Source organism: Theropithecus gelada, chromosome 18 (assembly GCF_003255815.1).
Source record: "Theropithecus gelada isolate Dixy chromosome 18, Tgel_1.0, whole genome shotgun sequence".
In the NCBI taxonomy this organism is placed as follows: Eukaryota; Metazoa; Chordata; class Mammalia; order Primates; family Cercopithecidae; genus Theropithecus; species Theropithecus gelada.
Genome location: NC_037686.1, coordinates 12319331 through 12340753, shown reverse-complemented (window position 1 = coordinate 12340753; position 21423 = coordinate 12319331). Strand labels below are relative to the sequence as shown.

The following is a 21423-nucleotide window of genomic DNA, read 5'->3' as shown; positions in this document are numbered from 1 at the left end:
ACCTCATCAATATCTTTCCTTTAAAGGAAACCACTATACCTTTGTCATCGTAGGTTAAACACAGGCATGATTTTAGCAACTTTCGAAGCATTGTAGATTTTTCTATATCTGGCCAACTGCATGTTTTTAATTTCAGAGTGGTGTGACTTTAAAAAAAAAACAGTGAAGGCAAGGAGATAGCAGTCATAAGATCTTCGTTAGTGTATGTGTTCATGTTCTATAAGACTTTGGGGGAAATTCTAAGAGAAATAACGTTGTAAGTAGAATGACATTTAATTTCTGCCTCTTCTATGTATTCTAATTTAATTGTCGGGTGGAATCTGCTATGTGCCGTGACAGTAAAGTAAATAATGATGATGATGATGATGTGTGTGTGTGTGTGGGGGGGGTATGCTATTTGTAACACAAAGATATATATTATCTTTTATTTTGGAGACACAGTCTCATTCAGTCACCCAGGCTGGAGGGCAGTGGTGTGATCACTGCTTATCGTAGCCTCAACCTTCTGGGCTTAAGCGATCCTCCCACCTCAATCTCCCTAGTACCTGGAACCACAGTCACGTGTCACCGTGCCCATTAATTTTTGTATTTTTTGTAGAGACAGGGTTTCCCCACGTTGCCCAAGCAGGTCTTGAACTCTTGGACTCCAGCAACCACCATGGCCTCACAAACTGCTCAGATTACAGGCATGAGCCACTGAGCTCAGTCTGTTTTGTTATTTTTATTGTGGACCTGAAAGATAATAGCCTAGGTAACATCTGTATTAGGATGCACTTGCACAGTTTGCAGGCCAAGTAGTCTTCACAAGCCCAGTGATTTTTAAAAACAATTTGCAAAGCTGCTGAAGCTTCCATTCATACCTACTGCCTTAGGTAACAACACAGCACTTACCCTTGTGAGTGGCAATGTCTTACTTACTGACTCAGTCTTCTTTAATTGGGATACTTGCTAGAAGTTTCAAAACAAAATATTTCTGGCAGCTGTGTGCATCTGCAGATATTTTCTGAATGAGGGCAGTAGCAGGTAAGTAGAGAGGACCTGACTTAAGGAACTCAATAGACAACTTACGAAAATGCATGTTGATTTTAGTTATTTTGATTACAAACTTCTTGATGGCAGGAGGTTTTCAAGTCTTATGTGGCTTCTGTAGCCCCTTCAACACTTGATGTTGTTAACTGACAAAAGCTTGCTGATATTTGTATTTTGACTTGGCTTTAGAAGATGTAGTAGAGGTCTGCTGTCTACAATTGTACATATAGTGCTAAACTACTGACCTCAACCTTCCAGTTGCTCTATGTGCAGCCTACACATGATATTACTGTGTTTAGATTTTTACATAATTCTGGGCTCAAGAGACAGGACATTTGTTTCACATTTTTGGGGAGTTTGTTCTAAATGTAAAAGTTTGCCTAGCATTTAGACTGCATTAAAAGAGGACAGGTAAAAATATTTCCAGCTCTAAAATATGTGTTTATCCCTAGAGGGGGGCATTTGGAGAGGAAAGACGAATGGTCCTGCCTTCAGAATGAGGCTGACATGGGGCTGACTTTCTTAGAATGGTGTCTTTCACTGAATCTAGAATCTATGAGTGTTGAGACACCTTCAAGATGCGTCATCTTAAAGACACTGTGGTCTCCTTCTTTTGTTCTCTGCCTATTCCTCTGAGTCATGCAGTTTTCCTAGAGAGATTTTATTTATTTTGCAAAACACTTGCCTTCCGGGGACAGCCTTATTTATTAGGTGTCTGTCCTGTGACTCTCTAGGGAATAACCATCACACACTGTTGCCCAAGAGTACGTAAACCATACAGACAGCTCCATGCAGATCACTCAGCCTGCACAGCAATGAGTTGGTGCAGTGGTTTGCTGTTTTAACCTCCGCTAGAGAAGCATCGTGAAATTGCTGACCATTTAAACAGTATTAGAGTTAACAATTGGCCTAATGTATCATGCCCTGTAGCTACTTCTGTTCAGCATGTTTAGTATGGTTGTCATCTTACTTAGTTCTGTTGTATTTATGTATTCCCTTCCTTTCCAAAGTGCTTCCCAATATGTTTGAAGATATTAGTTCTGTGCAGCAATCCTGTGAGGATGACCAATTCTTTTTCTCTGTTTAATAAAAAAAGATGGAAGGCTGGGCACGGTGTCTCACGCCTGTAATCCCAGCACTTTGGGAGGCTGAGGCAGGTGGATCACCTAAGGTCAGGAGTTCAAGACCAGCCTGACCAACTTGGCAAAACCCCGTCTTTACTAAAAATACAAAATCAGCCGGGTGTGGTGGTGCACGCCTGTAATACCAGATACTTGGAAAACTGAGGCAGGAGATTCGCTTGAACCCAGGGGTTGGAGGTTGCAGTGAACCCAGATCGTACCATTGCGCTCCAGCCTGGGCAACAAGAGCGAAACTCCATCTCAAAAAAAAAAAAAAAAAAAAAAAGGTGGAAAATGGAAGTTGAGGGTGAAGGTATATGTACGTATGTATAAAACAGACAGAGGTTCTGCCTATGCATGCAGGCAGGAGACTGCTCGTGCTTTGACGAGCTTTACAGCAGCCAGGCTAGTTGGGCACAGTAGTATTTGAGTATCTTGATTATTTCCCAGCATCCCATGGGATGCCCTTCTTTTGGAGAGGGAGAGACCCTATCATCTGCACTCGTTTCCTAGGGCTGCCCTAGCAAAGGATGACAATCTGGGGGCTCAGAACAACAGACATTTGCTGTCTCATAGTTCTGGAGGTTAGAAGTCCAAGATCAAGGTGTTGGCAGGGCCATGCTCTCTCTGAAACTTGTAGTTGAAGGATCCTTCCTTGCCTCTTCCAGCTTCTGGTAGCCCAGACATTCCTTGCCCTGTGGCAGCACAAATCCAGTCTTCACATAATCTACTCTTGGACCTGTCTGTGTCTGTGTCCAAATTTTCCCTTTTTATCTTTTTTAATTTTTAATTTTTTTTGAGATGAGGTCTGTCACACAGGCTGGAGTGCAGTGGTAAATCTCCACTTACTGCAACCTCCACCTCCTGGGCTCAACTGAGCCTCCCACATCAGCCTCCTGAGTAGCTGAGACTATAGGTACGTGCCACCATCCCTGGCTAATTTTTGTATTTTTTTGTAGATGCGGGGTCTTGCTGTGTTGCCCAGGCTGGTCAAGAATTCATGGGCTCAAGCAATCCACCTGCCTTGGCCTCCCAAAGTGCTGGGATTACAGACATAAGCCACTGTGCCCAGCCCAAATTTCCCCTTTTTATAAGGATATCAGTTATACTGGGTTAGGGTCCATCCTAATGATTTCATCTGAACTACATCTGCAAAGGTTTTATTTATAAATAAGACCACATTCCGAGGTATTGGGGCATAAGACATCAACCTATATCCACCACCTTTTGGAACTTCTGACTAATGGCCTCAACATGGCCCCTGACCAAGCGTGCTTCTAAATGTTGTTCAGCCCTGGTAACAACTAGCCCTGAAACCTGACATGGGGAAGATGTACTTTATGGGTTGTGTGTGTGGGGAGTCAGGAGACAGTCACCAGGTATCTGGACCTCCTTGGTCCCACAAAACATAACAAGATAATTGGATCATAAAGGAGCCAAACACTGACTAAACCACAAGCTAGATGTTCTACCTCTGAATAATGTGGGGTGAACTGTGCTTCTAAGATACAGCTTAACCTCATTCAGCACAAATTTGATTTAACACATTCAATTAATCTTATCAGTAAATATTACACACGAGATGATTCATTATCTACACTGGAAATGAGCACTGCTGATAGCCGGGTTGCTTGCCTCTCCCTTCTGCTGTTTCTTCTCGCACTTGCTTTGCCCAGCTTGCTTCCTTAATATGTTGGCTTGGTTCTCTTCTTCTTTTATCTGTCCTGGTTTGCCGTTAGCTTTCCTTCCAAGCGGAGGTCAAAAATCAGCATAATCAGAAGAATCCATAGATGCTTAGCTCCATATAAGACAAAAGAAACTTTGACAAAGAGGAAGTATATCTTTACTAAAAACATAATAAAGAGATGTCAGGCATTATATTAAAATATAATTCCCATACTTTTCTCTTTTATAAAAATACATACTTCAAAAGCTTTATGAAAAAATAGACAAACATAAGAAAATAACAAGAATCCATATTCTCCCTCCTAATTCCAAAACTAGTGTTGCACATTGTTAATGTTTTGTTATAGACTCTTCTAGGAGGAAGATAGATTATGATTTGTACTTGTATACCCATTGGTGCTGCATCAAATAGATCAAAGGAATAAATATTAAGTGCATACATATAAAGAAATAAAAATATAAAGAAAAAAACCGTAGAAATGTTTTGTTTTTAAAAAATTGATATTGTATTGTACATGTGAGTTTATTATCTGCTCTCTCTCTTTTCAGTAACATATTGTAAATATTTTCTTTTGTCGTTAAATATTTTTCTACAGCATCATGTCATTTCATCATTTTACAGTAGAAATTATCTTCCCTTGTAGGAATGTACAAATAATTTAATAAATTTAATCAATGCTCTTATAGGACATTTTATGATTGTTGTCAAATATTCTTTATTATCATCAGTGGTGCTATGCATAGAGCTGTAGTTCAGCTTTGAACAGATTCATGCTAACTTACTTCCTCAGCATTTCCTTTCCTTCACAGAAGTCAAGTCAGTGGGTTAAATTTATGCATAATTGACAGACTGCTCTCTGGAAAAGCTGGATCAATATACACTCCTGCCAGCAGTGCTTGAGGACATGTGCTTCCTAGCATGTGTGACAGTACAACACAGTAGAATATAAAACATTGTTTCAATTTGATAGATTATGATTTGTACTTGTATACCCATCGGTGCTGCATCAAATTGATCAAAGGAATAAATATTAAGTACATAAATATAAAGAAATAAAAATGCTAGTATGCAATTTCCAATGGAAAGAGTAGGGTACTGGGAGAACTGACCATCCATTTGGAAAAGGAAAAAATTCTCCTGAAGATTTTTTGCAAATTTGTTGGTCATTCATATTTCTAATTTTCTGAATTGCCTGTTTATGTCCTTGACCCATTTGGCATTTAGGTGTGATTGTCTTTTCTTTATGGATTTGTGTTCTATTTCAGCAATTTGATTTCTTGATTTTTCATAAATGATAAAATTTCTCTCAAAATTTCGTTTGGCATTTAAGTTTGTGAATTTTCTTTTAATATAAAAACATGAAAAACATTTTAGTCGATTTGTTATTATCTCCTTTTATGGTTTCTTTTTAACTGGCAGTCTTAAAATTTCCTTTACAGTTCTAAAATTATATATATTTTTTCTAGTACTTTTGAGGTTTTTACATTTAAGTCTTTAATCCATTTGAATATATTTGAGGTTGTAGGACATGAAGTAGACATCTAAGTTATCTCTTTTTTCAAATGAGCAGTCAGTTATCCCAGTATTCTACTGTTTTCATTGGGGATTATATACTAGTAGTTTTTTTTATATTTAACTACTTTGTATTTATTTATTGTTCTATTATTTCATCAGAATCACACTGTTTTAATTGCTGCAACTTTATCACCTTTTTAAATACCTGTGAGGGCAACTTTATTCATTACTTCTCTTTTGAAATGTTCTTGGAAATGATACTTGCACATAACCTTTTCATCTATTTTAAGATGTGAAATAAAAACAAAAATGATTTTTTTAAATGCCTGCCTTAAAACTGGCATTTAGTTAAAGAATCAAGTGCATTTTGGGAAAGCTATGCTTCCTCTCCCCTTCCTGATGACTGTAACTGTACAGCCCTTCCAGGGAGGACAACTGGGGAGAGGAAGTATGGTAACTTTGGAAATAGCTAGTCTTAGCTTTGAAACCTGGTTTTGTCAGTTGTTAGCTGTGTGCTCTGGGCAAGCTAATTAATCTTTAAGAAACCCAGTTTAGCTGTCAATAAAAATAGTGATAATAATACCATACCTATCTCACAGGGCAATAAGAGGATTAAATGAGACAATGTTTGCTAATACAGAGTGTATCACTGCCATCAAAGAAGGAGCTTAATAAATGTTAATTTCCCTTTCCTTCTACTGGTCTAGGATTTTTGTTTGTAAAGCATTTTTATATACATCATCGCATTTGACTCACAAAGGTCTTGACTCACTAATCATACGATTTCTGTGGTATTGAATTACATGATGATTTAATAAGATATGATGATGATGTACTAAAAACCAGAAGAAATTAGCTGGGCGTGGTGGCAGGTGCCTGTAATCCCAGCTACTCGGGAAGCTGAGGCAGGAGAATGGCGTGAACCCGGGAGGCAGAGTTTGCAGTGAGCCGAGATCGCGCCACTGCACTCCTGCCTGGGTGACAGAGTGAGACTCTGTCTCAAAAAAAAAAAAAAAAAAAGAAAATAAATAAATAAATAAATAAATAAATAAAAATAAAAAGAAAGAAAGAAAAGAAAAAGAAACTCCTTGAGCTCAGGAGTTTGAGACCAGCTTTGTCGGTATACATTTTTTTTTAGTTTAAAACTATTGTAACAAAAACTCAGTATTTTCTAGGCTCATAATTTTTAATCTCTAAATTTTTAATCTTTAAAAATTAAAAAAATTAAAAATTAAAAAAAAGATTGCAGCAAAATTTGTTATGTGCTTAAAAGAAACTCCTTGGCTGGGCACAGTGGCTCACGCCTGTAATCTCAGCACTTTAGGAGGCTGAGGTGGACGGATCATGAGGTCACGATATCGAGACCATCCTGGCCAACATGGTGAAACCCCATCTCTACTAAAAATACAAAAAATAGCTGGGCAAGATGGCGAATGCCTGTAGTCCCAGCTACTCGGGAGGCTGAGGCATGAGAATTGCTTGAACACGGGAAGTGGAGGTTGCAGTGAGCCAAGATTGCACCACTGCACTCCAGCCTGGTGATGGAGTGAGACTCCGTCTCAAAAAAAAAAAAAAAAGTTCCTACAGAAAATAAATATGCCAGTATAACATACTATGGCTATTAAGAGTGTCTGGAGTCATTGAGACTTGAATTTGAAGCTCAGCATTACAATGTAGCAGCTGTGTAACTTTGGATAAGGTACCTGAGTTCTTTCAGCCTCGATTTCTCATCTGTAAAATGGAGGTAATAATAGTGCCTACAAAGAAGTTTGTTGCGAGGGAAAGGAAATAAGTAGTCAAGCACTTAGCCCAGTAAGCGCTCATTAAACAGTTGTTGCTGTTGCTGTTATTCGCTGGTGAGTAGCAAAACCACACAGTCCCTTTGGGAAGAAGGATTTAAAATAATTTAAAGAAATAATAATTAAAAATTTCAAGCAGTACATTTATGACAAATGTAATAGTATTCCAAGCAGATGATAGTTTTTAAAAATTTATGCCTTTGTATATTTGGGTAGAGACAAAGGGTTATTTGAAAAGTATTTTCATTTTCAGGTTGGGCACACTGGCTCATACTTGTAACCCCTGCACTTTGGGATGCTTGAGTCTAGGAGTTTGTGACCAGCCCGGGCAACATAGGGAGACCTTGCCTCTGCATAATAATAATAATAATAAAATTAGCCAGGCATGGTGGTGGCATGTGCCTGTAGTCCCAAGTATTCAAGAGGCTAAGGCAGGAGGCTCACTTGAGCCCCAGAGTTTGAAGTTGCTGTGAGCTATGAATACACTACTGCACTCAAGCCTGGGTACAGCAAGACCCTGTAAAAAACAACACCAACAAAAAACAAACCAAAATAGACAAACAAAAACTGCAAAGCTATGATTACCATACAGTGTTAGTTAGTAATAATGATAATAAAAACAAAGGCTCCAAAATTATTACAGGTAAACCTATATTCACAGGTAGATAATGCCAAGCCTGAGCCCAAAGGGCAGAGGGATGCTAGGAACTCACAAAGGAATATCTTCTTTTGATTTTACACACAATAACCTTGTTTTATTTTGCATGTAGATTCCCCTTCCAACATTTTCTGAAGTGGTCTCAAAAACTTATTTAGGATATTGGTTTTCCTGGATCCTGTCCAAGCTTTTCCTTCTGCATTTAAGCCTTATATGAACAGAGGATTTAAACTGAAGTAGAGAGCAGACTTTCTTCTTGTTGGCTTTTTAGAGGAGGTGCTCTGGAAATGTGGGGAGAATTTGGAAGATGCTACACAGTGAAGTCTGGGATATACATTTTTGGTACCCAGTAAACTAATGTTCAGAGAATAAGGCCTTAGTAGAGCCATATATGTGAGATATTTGGAATCATCCAAACCTGTAAGCAAAGGTTAGATCCTGGTTTTTGTTTCTTGGGTGTCTGCTTTATGTCTTAAAACAACAGGCAAAATTTCTTGGCTCTGTGAATATGCAATTCTGTTCTTAGATTAGAGAGAAGCTTTACTCATGTGGTTTGGAAAGGCTTCCTTTCCTAGTTGTTTTCAGCGTGTGTGAAGCACAACATTTTGAAGGTCAGAGAAGTCACGACACATTATAGGTAAGCTCATCAGCTTCTTACTTCACAGTGAGTTCTGAAAGGCATGATGCATGCAGTCCAGTAAGTGATGGTCATGATGTTCTGGTTCAGAACATTTGGGTTTCCCTACAGGTGTAATCGGTATGGAGTGAGTCATTAGTCATTGCATTTTCTGGAAGAGTCAGAAGAGAAAAGGTTTAAGTGAAATGGAATACAGTGTTATAATTCACTTTTGTCACTCACAGGAGAGGATGATGGTTTGCATCAGGCTTGTTTACTGAAAAAGCTTATTATAGCCTGCTTCTTATGCTAAGTACTGGCTAAAAAAGAATAGAATGTGCCAGGTGTGGTGGCTTACACCTGTAATCCCATTACTTTGAGAGGCTGAGGCAGGTGGGTCACAAGGTCAGGAGTTTGAGACCAGCCTGGTCAAGATAGTGAAACCCTGTCTCTACTAAAAATATAACCATTAGCCGGGCGTGGTGTCAGGCGCCTGCAGTCCTAGTTACTCGGGAGGCTGAGGCAGGAGAATCTCTTGAACCTGGGAGGCAGAGGTGGCAGTGAGCCATGATTGCGCCACTGCACTCCAGGCTGGAGGACAGAGTGAGACTCCGTCTCAAAAAAAAAAAAAAAAAAAAAGAATAAGAATGCACAACTTTTCCAATCTTGATTTAGATTATTTATACTAGGAATGTGTGAGGATGCTTTGAGCAAACATGTCCTTTTATATGATTAAGAAAAATCTAATGTTGTAGGATATAGAGATAGTGGTAGTAAAAGGTAATGGTATAGAGCTATGTAACTAAGGAAAGAGAATGTGATGGAGAAATCCTGGGTACTACGGGTGACTGATCCAAAAAGAAAGTAGTGGAAATCTTATCCAAGTGACCAGGAGCCACACTTCACTGGGCTGCTTAAAGGCAAAAATACATTTAGCTCACCACTGATTTGCAGTATGGGGGTGGAGGGGAGCAGTTTAAAAGATGTTGAAGATTGCCATGCAAAAGAAGGAAAGCCAACTTCCCAAGTGGTGATGGTCCAAAGGCAGAAACCTGGCACAGACACAACAGTACAAACACTATACTATTTGCTAATGTTGTGAAGCCATCTGCAATTCAAACTCCCCGTATGTATACTAGACATATTCCTCTTGTTTGAATACAAAAGCCCACTTCCTCAGAGGCTAGAGTTCTTTAAATTGAATGTTAATTCAAGGTTCAAGGATTGACCCTTCAACAAAGGCGGATGTGTTAGCCACCAGGAAAACCAATTTGGGGAAGGGTTAGTTTGACTTTTAGCTAGTATTTATCATTTCTTACCAAAACTTGTTTTCACATCTGAAGGACCAACAGGATAAAAGTTGATACATTAGGGACTTGAAGTTCAGAGTATTATTAAATAATTTCCAACAAATATATATAAACAGCCTCTTCGGGGCAGGTCAGGGCTTAGCTCAAGTCACCTTCAGTTGCTGTGCCTCAGGGAGGATGCTGGTTAGACCTCCTACTCTAAGATTTCCGTTGTTCTTCTAATTTTTCTAGCTGAATATGATTCCAGCTAACATAACAATCCTCATAGCCTGGAAAGAAACTTTGCCAGCCTGGGAAATCTACTTTGCTGGCCTGGGAAGTCTTCTGGTGAGCACTGAGGGGAGGGAGTGGGAGCATTGGAAAGAAGACTTGAAATTCCTTTGTGTTATCTGTAAACAGAAAGTTCTAATTCTTTGGTCTCTTCTTCTTCCTCTCCCCCAATCCTCTCTTTCATCATTTTCAATTATATATAGGAGGTTGGAAGGTTTCTCTTGTACTCTTAACCCTAAATACCTAAATACCCTTCGTGAGGGAAACTGGGTAAGAACAGTAAAACCGGAAGGCTGTTGTACCCTGGTCTTGCTCTTCCCCAATTCTCCTCTAGCTCCTCCTCCCTTTCTCTCTCTCCTCTCATAAAAGTGCTTTAGTTGAGGGCCCCTAGGATTCATCCTTCAGCTCCTACCTGCATTTCAAGCCAGACTGGGGTCTCCACTTGCAATTAGCATGTCTGTCGGACTGGGCCACAGTATCCCACCTGGCCACTGCCCCATGCCTCCTCAGTGCATGTTGGGGCTGCTAGTCTCTCTAGCCTGGGGTTTTGGGCTGACAAGTCCCCTCTTCCTCGCTGGCCCCTGAAAGTCCCTCCAGGATGCTGTGCTAATGCTTGACTGGAGCCTTCCAAGATTAGAATCAGAGGGGCGTTTGGGGGTAGTTTTGGTCTTTGAAACATCAGTCATCCCATATTCCCTCCAAGCAATAGAAAGCAGAAGGGGCCTATACTCTCATTTAGCAGCTTCGAGTTCCTCCTATCTATTGACCTTTTCCCTTGGCCCAGGGGCCCAAGGCCAGATTTTCATGAATAGGAAAGCTCCCCTGGGAGAGATGTCAAACATGCCCAACTAGATGATGGCCACGATCCTGTGGGAGTTTGATTCCCCCAGGCAGTGTGGGCAGGGCTGGGTGGGTCTTTAGATTGTGTTGAGCAATTGCTGGGTCTCCAAACTTGATTTTCAGGAGTTCAGGGACCAAGAATTTCAAGTTCTCTGTTTAGTCTTTCACTCTGGTGAATGGGTTCAGGTCTGAAGGCCTGTAATTTTTGGGTGCTGAGCCCTGAGTTCTGAGCTGAGGGTATCTAAGCTGAGAAGAGCACAGGGGTCATAGCCTTGGTAAGTCAGAGGCACAGTTCAGCCCCTGTTGGCCCTTGGAGCCAGCAGTTAGTCGTCCCCCCCAGATGGTTAATTGTGTTTGTGGTTTTCCCCCTTTAATAGGCCGTGAAGTCAGCAAACTCCCCACATGGTGGCTCCCTTTACTAAAGTTGAGTAGTGAATTGTACAAGGAGTCTTGGAAATTTTCAAATATTTCTCCAGATTGAACTCATTTCAGAATTCGTGTGGGAGGAAAGAGTAAGGTTTTTAATGGGGTTCACCTTTGGCGTGAAGCAAGGCGGAAGACAGGAAAGCCACAGTGGGGAATAGCTTTGGGCGCTTTAGTAAGAAAGACGTCTCTGCTTGATTATCTGGTAGTGTTCACCACAGGCTCTTTGTGTGCGAGCTTGCTGCAGAGGCAGAGCTGAACACGGAACACAGGCAGGTAAACACTCCGACATAAATCAGTGAGCATATGTATCAGAGTAAAAGAGACATATTCCCATGTAGATGTGGTTTGAAGCTTTATTGAAGGCAGACAATCTGAAGCACGGCCAGGAATAAACTAAGAAGAAGCAGACAGTTTTCGGTCATTCATGGCCAGGAATAAGCAAAACTTAGTTTTTTTAAGAAGGAGGAAGTATTAAATCTCAAGTAAGAGCGGGAACAGCATTTAGAAGGAGAAACATAATATCTTGGAAAAAGCATGCAGAACTAATATAGCTTATTTAAATGTTAGATCTGAATCATAGTAACAGGAAACCCTCTCACTAAACTGGAATTTCCCCTAATTTTTGTGTAAGATCCAAATAATTAAAATGCACTCTAATGGTTACTGATGGATCCTTCCTTCCTTCCTTCCTTCCTTCCTTCCTTCCTTCCTTCCTTCCTTCCTTCCTTCCTTCCTTCCTTTCTTTCTTTCAAGAAATAGACCCAATTTCTCTTACTGGTGTAGAAATATATGACCCTTCTTAAATTACCCAGGAAATTGGAAGCCTCTGGGTGGATATGGTCTCCCCTTATTGCTTTCCTCTTACCACATCATTTTCAGTTAAAAAAAATTTAACTGTTTCCAGCAGAGGGATTCCTGTTAGAAACCTTCATCAAGTGAACTTGTACTGGGAACCCTCATGCTTTCCCAGTCCATCTGTGTTTCCCAAACAGAGCTTAAGTTGTAAACAAAGTGGAAAAACATATTTCTCACCCCAAAATTCTTAACATTTCATTTCTTGTGGAAAACACAATTTCACAACATCAATTTTTAAAATGTGTAAGAGCCACAGAAGGTGTGAAGGTAGCCAAACGGCCAGTCTAGAGATCCAAAAGCCAGGACTAATGGAGGACAGAATGCTTTTTCCTCAAATCCAGGCAGGGATGGAGAGCATTCTCGCATTAGGGCATTTGTGGACACTACAAAGGGGAAAGATGTATCTGAACGATGGGGGTGATTTAGGCAATGAATCGCCACGTTAATAGCACTACTGCCAACTCTTCAAATTTAGAGGCTCTGGTGAAAAATTAAACCAGTGGCAATTTTCAACGTTTGTAGCATCTGTGACCGAACACTTCAGCACCCGGAGTCTGGACAGCTCCGCAGGCCGCGCTCCGGAGGCAGCTTGAGCTCTCATCAATCTACTCCTAGCCCGACTGTCAACGGCAGCCAGACTCAAGAGAGATTTACTGAAAATCCTCCAAGACTTCCCTTTAAAAGCAAAACGACTTCCACATTTAATGGTCTATCTGAAAGAACATACGCAAGAAATTAGGAGATCTAAATTAAATTTATTAATAGGAGAGCTTGATGATGCTTAACTCCAGAGACCAGAGCTCTGATTGGTGGGGCTTGATGAAAAAGTAAAGAGAAATCGTAATTATATAGTTAAAAACATAACTTTTGCCATCCTCAAAATTCTAAAAATTCTTTACCTGTCCTTGAGAAATGGGTGAACTTGAAAACCATCAAAAATAAGTGGACTTCTTAAAAATTGGATTGTATGAGTGAAAGGTGTTTATGAGAAGTCGATGACTCCGGATCTTATCATCCAAGAGGACAGCACAGAATAGTTAATATGTTCCTTGAGGGACTAGGATGCTGACGTCTTTTTCTGATACCCGATCATTACGTGACTGAAAAAAAAAAGGAAGTCATTTCATGAATAAAAATCGGAGCGCAACAGTGAAACAAAATATTCTGTTCTTAAAGGCAACAGGCAGACAGATGTTGACAAAGAGGGCTCTCCAAAAACCACGTTCGGATAGATTTTTGCTAACTGCACAGATAAATACGAGCAGAAGGCCAGTCACCTCTGTAACCACCGGCAGCAGCTGAAGAAGCCGCAGCTTCAGAGGCAGCCAGAGAGACCTTGGAGCAGAGAAGGCGCTGTCGACCCTCACAGCTGCCTGACCAGCCGCTCCTACAAAGGCCGGCTGGCGACCGGCCCTCTCCCTTTCCTTCCTCCCCTTCTTCTCTGACTTTCCCTCTTTTCCTTAATCGCTTGCTTATTCCTCCGGGTGGACTTACGGCCACTTTGCTCCTCCGCGCTTTACCTCCTCGCCCCCTCTTTCTTTCTTCTCTCTTCGCCCCCTTCTCTCCGTGTCACGCTCCCTCCTAGTTCTGCGCGTCTACAAACTTTTGAACAGAACACGAGCCTCGGCAAACAAGTCCTGCAGCTCCTCCTGCTGCTCCTGCTCGTTCCTGCGGCTTCTGCTCAGACACCAACGCCAGACGGTGATGCCTCTCGGGTTGTGACTCCAGCGCAGAAACTTGAAGAAGCCCTTTGCCCGCCGTCCTACTTGGCAGCACACCCTCTCCTGACAGCGGTAAGAGTTGAAGGGCAAGGGAAAGAAAATCTTACCAAACCCACCGACTCACTCGACTGCTGATTCTTTCGCTGGCATCGCGTCAGGATAGTTAGCTTTCCTTCAACCAGGTCTGGCTAGTTATTGGGCGCTGGGTATATGCATATATATATATATATATTTCTAACTATAGCAAGCAAGAAGTGGCAGGGCGCGCGCCGGCTGTCGCTAAGTGGTGTTCAATACAGGGAGCCGGGGCTTCGCTCCGTCCCTCCCCCAGCTTTGAGAGTTTTTTGGGGTTGGAGGGTGGAAGGCCAGGGACGTTCTCACAGCTGTGTGCCCTCTTTCCCATCCTGCGCAGAATGACCATGTGTAGCGGAGCGAGGCTGGCCCTGCTGGTCTACGGGATAATCATGCACAGCAGCGTCTACTGCTCACCTGCCGCCGCCGGACTCCGGTTCCCCGGGATCAGGTAGGTGCTGGCTGCCCGGGCCGAGCAGGAGCTGGGGCTTCCCAGTCACAGACACTTCCTCACAGTCTCCTTCCTGCAGTCCTCTGGGTCCAGACTACTAGCATCGCCCTCTGCGCCCCCAGTGCGCCTCCGCCAGCCTTGGCTGGACAGCGGGTCCCCATTCTAGCCGGAGGGTCTGGCAGGCTCCGCGACGGCTCGGAACCCTCCCCCAGCCCTAGGCAGCTCAGGGTCCCGAGTAGAGTCAGTGAGCTTCTGGCCGCTGGAGAACCCGCCTCTCCCAACCTGGCCAGCAGGATGGGGGCAGGGCATGGCCCCTAGGTTGGTTTCTTTTACCTATTCTTAGGATGAGTTAGGAGAACTTCAGCTCTGGAGCCTGGCCGGGGGTTGAGCGTGAAGCTCCTTCGGACTTTGCTTTGTTACCGCTTGTTCTGGACTATCCGGGTGGGGCCTCTCTCTCCTTTCCACCCTTTCTCTTCATTTCATTCCAGTTCTTTCCCCTGAAGAGCTATCTTTCAAGTGATCCGTGTTCCAACTGCATTTTGAATCCCAGGCTGTCTTGGGGGGCGTGGGGTGGGGGAGGGTGTTGGCCCGGTGTGATTGAGGAAAAGCGACTTAAGAGAGGGAAGAACAAGAACGAGACTGCGAAGGAGGGGGAAAAACAGACGCAAGGGAGGAGGAAGGGAAAGCCAGCAGGCAGGCAGGAGCGGGAGAGCAGCCCTGCCGGGCCCAGGATGGAGGAACCTTGGCTTTTTTCTTAACCCCGGGTTTCTAATCGGCAGGCGCTGCCCAGGTTCCCGGAGGCAGCCCCAGGGAGTCGCGGGCCGATGTGCCGGACTGTGGAAGAGCCCTGGGCAGGGGAGGGTTTGCACCCGCGGCGCCTGGGGCAGAGAGGAGCGCTCTTTCTGTCTGCGAAGCTGCCTTCTCCTAGCCTCGCCTAGGAACATTAGCCTTGGGGGGCCGCTGACCATTGATTTGAACGGAGAGATGGGTTCTGTCTTCCGTATTAGGATTCCAGTATCTGGACTCGGGGCAGGGCAATATCAGAAAGACCCAGGGTTCGGGGTACCCGGGCCAGGGCTGAGGCGCATCGCCGAGAAAAGGCTGGGTGTGGGGCGTGCGGAGGTATGTGCTTGCCTTGCCCTGACCTCTCCAAGGATGGAGAAAAGGCGAGTGAAGTAACGAAGTAGGACTCCATCCCTGCCTAGAGAGTGCTACTAGCGCTGGCTGCATTCCAAATCTCTCCAGGGGTCCAAAGCGAGAAGGATTAGTTTTAACTCATCTCTACCCGTCCTATGTCAAGAATGGAGGCTGTAGATGAGGGTGACTGCGAAGTCGCCAGGCACTCGCTGGGTATCGCACCCCCTCCTTGTGCTCTGGGGGTGAGATGGGGCCCCGCCATCGCTAACAGATTAGCGCGAACTATTCGTTTAGTTGCCTTAAAACACCCTCGTTTCACCCTCAGCTATTTTCAAATTCCCGTGTGCCTGGCACTTTCTCCGGTCGAGAGGCACCGGAGGGCTAGGACACGCCACAGTCTGAGCCGCCGCCAAACTGGCTAAGTTTAGGGGCATCTATTATTCATGTTCCTGCCAGATCCTCTCCTGCCCAAAATAGAAACCGAGGTTCTCCGTGACCTACATCTGCTCCGGGAAGGGCTCCCCTGGGCTCGGAGGCTGGGGTGGGGGTGGCTGCGGAGCTGGCCGCCGCACACCCCACCCATCTTCTCCTTTGCTTTCTGGGCCTCCCCATTCGGGTCTTCGCGTGGGTCAGCACCTAGTCTCGTAGGGCCTTTCTCGTCCCCGCCCGTTGTTGCTTTGTGGAGGCTCGGGAGCCGGGCGGGGAGGGGGGCGGTCCTTTTCAGTAGCCAGGTGTGCGCGATCGGCGGAGACGCCTCTGTTTCCCAGTGCTTGTTGAGGCTGTGGCCCTGCAGGACCACCCTTTACCCGCGAAAAGGGGGGGTGGGCGAGCCGCCTGGCGGGGTAGGAATGGTCGGGTGTGGTTCCCTCCTCCTTACCTCTACTCCCACCTCCAGTCCTGGGAGAAAAGACAATTCTCCGTGGAGGACTTTTATCAACTGTGAAAATCAGCGCGAGCCCCTTTCTTTGGGTCCTCGCAGAGCTGGGGAGGAACTTGTACTGACCACTCCTTCTGTCCCGGGCCACCCCGCAGGCCGGAGGAAGAGGCGTACGACGAGGACGGAAACCCGCTGCAAGACTTCTACGACTTGGAGCCGCCGGGCGCCGGGAGCCCCGCCTCCGCGCTGCGCGACGCCTCCGCCTTGTACTACCCCTCCGAGAGAAGGTGAGATTCGCGCGGCCTCGCGCACACCCGCGGCTGGGCGCTCGGGACTGCGGTGACTGGAGGGGTGGTGTGGTGACCCACCGAGGATTTTTTTTTTTTCCCCCAAGAAAGTCCTCAAGCCTGTCCTCTCCCTGGCCCGATCCTATTGCAGTGACAGAAAATTAGCAGCGGGCGGGTCTATGTGGACCTGAGGGCCGCGTGGGGACCGAGGGGGCTGTGGCCCAAAGAGTGGCAGTGAGTGGCGTCAAGGAACCCACACTCCACAGCTGCCATTCCTAGAGCCAGGACTAACTCCCAATCCTAGCAGTTACTCTCGGGATCGTCCCGGGAGTTACTCGCGAGTTCTGTGCCTCTGGAGGTTTCTCTGTCAGCCTCCCTGACAGTCGAGGGGGCGCGCGCCCAACAAGGGGGTCTCCAGCGGCCACCTGGGAGGCAGAATCAGTGACCCTGGGCGCGCACTTTGCCTCCCCATTAGAGATGTCGCCCACGGGATCCTTAACAAGGCCTACCGCAAAGTGCTGGACCAGCTGTCCGCCAGGAAGTACCTGCAGTCGCTCGTGGCCAAGGGCGTGGGGTAAGAGTTTGTGGAAGGATTAACCCGCGCATGGTGGCTCGCGCGCGCCGGAGTGGGTGCTTGTGTGGGGCGCACGGAGGGCGGGCGGCGCTGCTTCCACGGCCGTGCGTGCACGTGGGGCCCAGAGTGAGACTGCGCCCCAGGGTCTGGGGTGGGTACCCGCCACAGGTCGCAGGTGGAGATTTTTAAGTGGCACCTTAAATTGGCCCAGAGAGCTCTGGAAGAGGGAAAAAGGGAACTCAAGCGAGGGAGTGAAAAGAAAGAGAAACCAAACCAAACCTCTCGGTCATTCAAAACCTTCAAGCTTCCAGGGAGGTTTTGCTATAATTTCCTCTAAGCATGACTTTTTTTTGGGGGGGATGGGGAAAGGGGTGGTTGTATTTACTGAAAATTCAAATCGAAATGATAAATAGCCAAATTTGAAGACTTAGGGAACCAAACAGTTTTGCTCACGCCAGAGAAACTGAGAGCATAGGGCTTGCGTGAAGCGTATCTCAGCAGAAGGCAACATTTTAATAAAGCCCGTGGGAAGACAGATTACATTTTCGCCATGAATAATTCATGCAGTGAAAAATATTGCCTACAGCCTGTCGACTTATATTATTACCACGTTTTTCAACTTGGCGTGAGGAGGGAGAGGAGTGTTCATGTTTGACTAGGAATTGTAGGATCGATGCAAACTCCAGGGCAGCAGCCAGCCTGGCATGTTTAGGGCTCTCTGGTTATTTTCTCTGTACGTCGGGGGTGAGAGGAACGGTGAGGACAATTTAGTGCGAACGCACGGATGGTCAGATCTCAAGAGGCAGCGTTGGGAGAAAGGTTAGGCTTAAAGCGAGTGTCGTCTGCCCGGATCTCATCCCGGGCCCCCCCTCTGTGGGGTTTCGTGCCGGGAAATCCTGGGTGGGGAGGGAGGCATTGAGGGGCTTCCATCTCAGCCCTCCCTACGGCTGCTTCCTGGCAGAGGGAGGCGGTGCGGTGGGCAGTGCGAGCCCCGGGCCCTCCCGGAAGGCTCCCGCGTGGGGTGGGGCCCGCCTGCTCCCCGCAGCGATTGAACCTGTGTCTCCCGCCCCGCCACCCTCTTTCCGACCCCTTTGCTTGCAGTGGGAGCCTAGGCGGCGGCGTGGAGGAGGACACGGAGCCGCTCTCCAAGCGCCACTCGGACGGAATCTTCACGGACAGCTACAGTCGCTACCGGAAACAAATGGCTGTCAAGAAATACTTGGCGGCCGTCCTAGGGAAAAGGTATAAACAAAGGGTTAAAAACAAAGGACGCCGAATAGCTTATTTGTAGCGATGAGTTACCAGCTACCCTGTGTATACAGCCCTGACGCTATGAAAAGTCGTTTTCCAAACTGACTGAACAGTCATCGCTCGTGTGTTCTATCCAAACATGTATTTATGTAATGAAGTAAAGCCATTAAATGAATATTTTGATAATAATACTGTTTTTCTTTTTACAAAGCACTAGAGAATGCACAGATATACTTTGTGGACCAATTATTGATATATATTATAAATATATAAAAAGAATATATATATATAAGTATAGAGAGAAGTTCATACAAAGCGTGCACAAGGATTGAAAATTCGCCTGAGCTGTTTATGTTTTTATAAAAATAAATAGAAAAGTAGACAATCATTGTTTTGAATATTACTCCTATTTTTGTAAACTGGAATTAAAAGGATAGTATTTTTATCCATGACAGGCCTGAAGATATTACTACTTACCATTTGCTACTGTACATAAACAATGATGCCCTGCTCCAGAGAGATTTTGAGGGAATGATTTGGAGAATTGCTGAAGGGCATTCTTTCCCAGTGAGTCTCTGGGGCAGGCTGCTTCAATCCCAGCCTAACTCAACTGGGCACTGTCCCCCTGGTTGGGTGACAATTCCAATATTTCTGCTTTCTTTGATTCTCCTTTTATGTGTAGTTGTCTCTCTTCAGACTCTCAGCCCAGAAGAAAATTCTCCTGATAAAACAACAGCTCGATCCAAATTGTGCTTCTCCCCAGAATTCAGCCTCTCCCTGGGGGAAGAGTTGAGGAAGTGCAGTAAAGGGCGACTTCGTTAGACCGCTCTTTTTTCTGTACTTCCTGAGTTGCCAGGGAATCTAATATCCCCAAATTAGGGCAATTGGAACAAAGTGAAGGACACAGAAGTATATTGGAAGAGGCAGAGCATGCGGTGGTAGGAGGAGGACCCTGGAAAGGGACTGGTTTGAGGTTGTCCCAGGTCTGGGAAGCTGAGGGCAAGTCCAGTCCCAATGGTCCTGACTTTGGGCGCTGGGTATTGGAAATGGATGCAAAGTACAATGTGTTTTTCTCCAGTGCTGTCCATGCTTCTCATCTTGTGAAATGGCCAGGATCCTCCCCTTTGAAACCTGCTCTGTAGGAGCCACCCTTTTCCTTTGTGGTTTTATGGAGACCTCTCCTTCCTACCCTCCTGCACTGTTTAAGTACTGTTTACCATTTTTCATTCACTTCTCTTAAACTTGTGAATGCTTCTTTTTTTTTGTTTGATGCAGGCACTTATTGTAAATTTTAGGAACCCCTGTGTAGCTATTAATAAGTAATTATGCACTAAATATGAACCCTTTGTTTCTTGTTTATTGAGTTTGTAGGTAAAATGTATTTTTCTACATTATTGCTTATTGCTTAGTAAAATTTATTTCATAAAACCAACCTTTGTCATATTAGAATGTGTAGTGTTTACATGTTGCCCAGTTTTGCTAACTGATAAATCATTTAATCCTCTTCTTCATATGTATGAGTACTATCTTATATCTGTGGTCAAGAGCGAGGTAAGCAAGCTCCAAAAGACCCTGAGAACCTACCCTTGTATCCTTTCTTTGGCTAAAGAAAGCATGTCTGTTTCCTGTCAATTCTTTCAACATATAGAGTAATCTTTATAAACAAAAGAACCTTCACCCAGCAACCAGATCGAGCAGCAACAGACAAACCAGCCAGCCACTCTCCCAAATTTCAGGCACAAGTTTATTTTTTATTTTTTGAAAAAAGAAGAAGAAGAAAAAAAAAAGAACAAGGAAAGATTAAACGTTAGCTTGTAAAGTTTAAAGGACCTTTCCGTTTCCTTTACGGATTTGATCAGTATGAAGTCATAAATCAAAGAAAACAGAATTGGATTTGCATTCCCAGGCGGGATGGATGCTGCCAGGAGATCACATTGCAAATAGTGAAAACAGAGGCATTCGATTTATGCCTGAGTCCTGTGTATAGGATCAATCTTCCTTTAATTCTGCAGTCTCCTCAGGCAATGTGACACGGGATGCAGTTTGCAGCTTTAGTGCCTTTCTTCGCCTTTTAAATTGCCACGAATCACAGATGGCTATTTAGTGGCCCTACAATGCTGCAACACATCAGCTTGCATTTTAGTCTTAATTATTTGTTTCTTGGATAATGGGCAGAGTTTTCTGTATTTGTGTCAGCTGTTAGTGGTGAAATAGGGCTCTAGTTAACCTTTTATTTATGAAGTCTAATTTAGTGTTCCCGTGGCTAGTTGCAAGCATTTTACAGTGATCACCCAGTTTAATCTTTTGTATACTTTTTAGAAATGCCAAGAGCCTTACTAAACTGAAGCAGATTTATGATATAGTGATAATTTAGGTAGATATTAGTCTTGAAGCTCTTATTTTGTGTGCAACTGATTATAAAAACACCTTAACCAAGTATTATTACACACATGATATCTATAACTAGGACTTTGATAACTGTTATATAAAGTGTGTAAAATTTGTATGAATAAATTTTTGTAAACAATGCAACTTGGTCTAATGTTTGGGAAAAAAGACATTCAGGAAATAACTACTTTAAAATCTCTTAAAGTATTATATTTCTTTAGCAACCATAAGATTTTTTTATGTCTGGAATATATATCTATCTAAGCATCCTTGTATTTTCATGAACTGTGCTTTAATACTTGATGGGCTACTGGATTCTGCTAAAAAATTAAAGTAGCTTCTCAGATGGAGATGCCTAAGAAGGTTTTAAGCTCATAGACAGGCACGATGTTGCAACATTATAAGACACACAATTTAGATTAATTTCTATCCCCTAGTGTGTATATACATTGCTCAATATTCAGAAAGTTACTAGGTAGTAGTGGGAGACACTACTGGAGTGTAACTAATGGAGCATTAGTTACACATCTGAAATAGTG

At 44.1% G+C, this 21423-nt stretch overlaps 1 protein-coding gene across 1 annotated transcript; it reads left to right on the top strand.

The window, feature by feature from the left end:
• Window positions 1-13317: 13317 nt before the first annotated feature.
• ADCYAP1 (adenylate cyclase activating polypeptide 1) lies at window positions 13318-21028 on the top strand. The gene is given in 7 exon segments (XM_025365252.1): window positions 13318-13433; window positions 13636-13668; window positions 13670-13933; window positions 14260-14370; window positions 16540-16671; window positions 17147-17245; window positions 18347-21028. Coding segments are annotated over 7 exon segments (945 nt in total). The 3' UTR covers window positions 18537-21028.
• The last annotated feature ends 395 nt before the right edge of the window (window positions 21029-21423 follow it).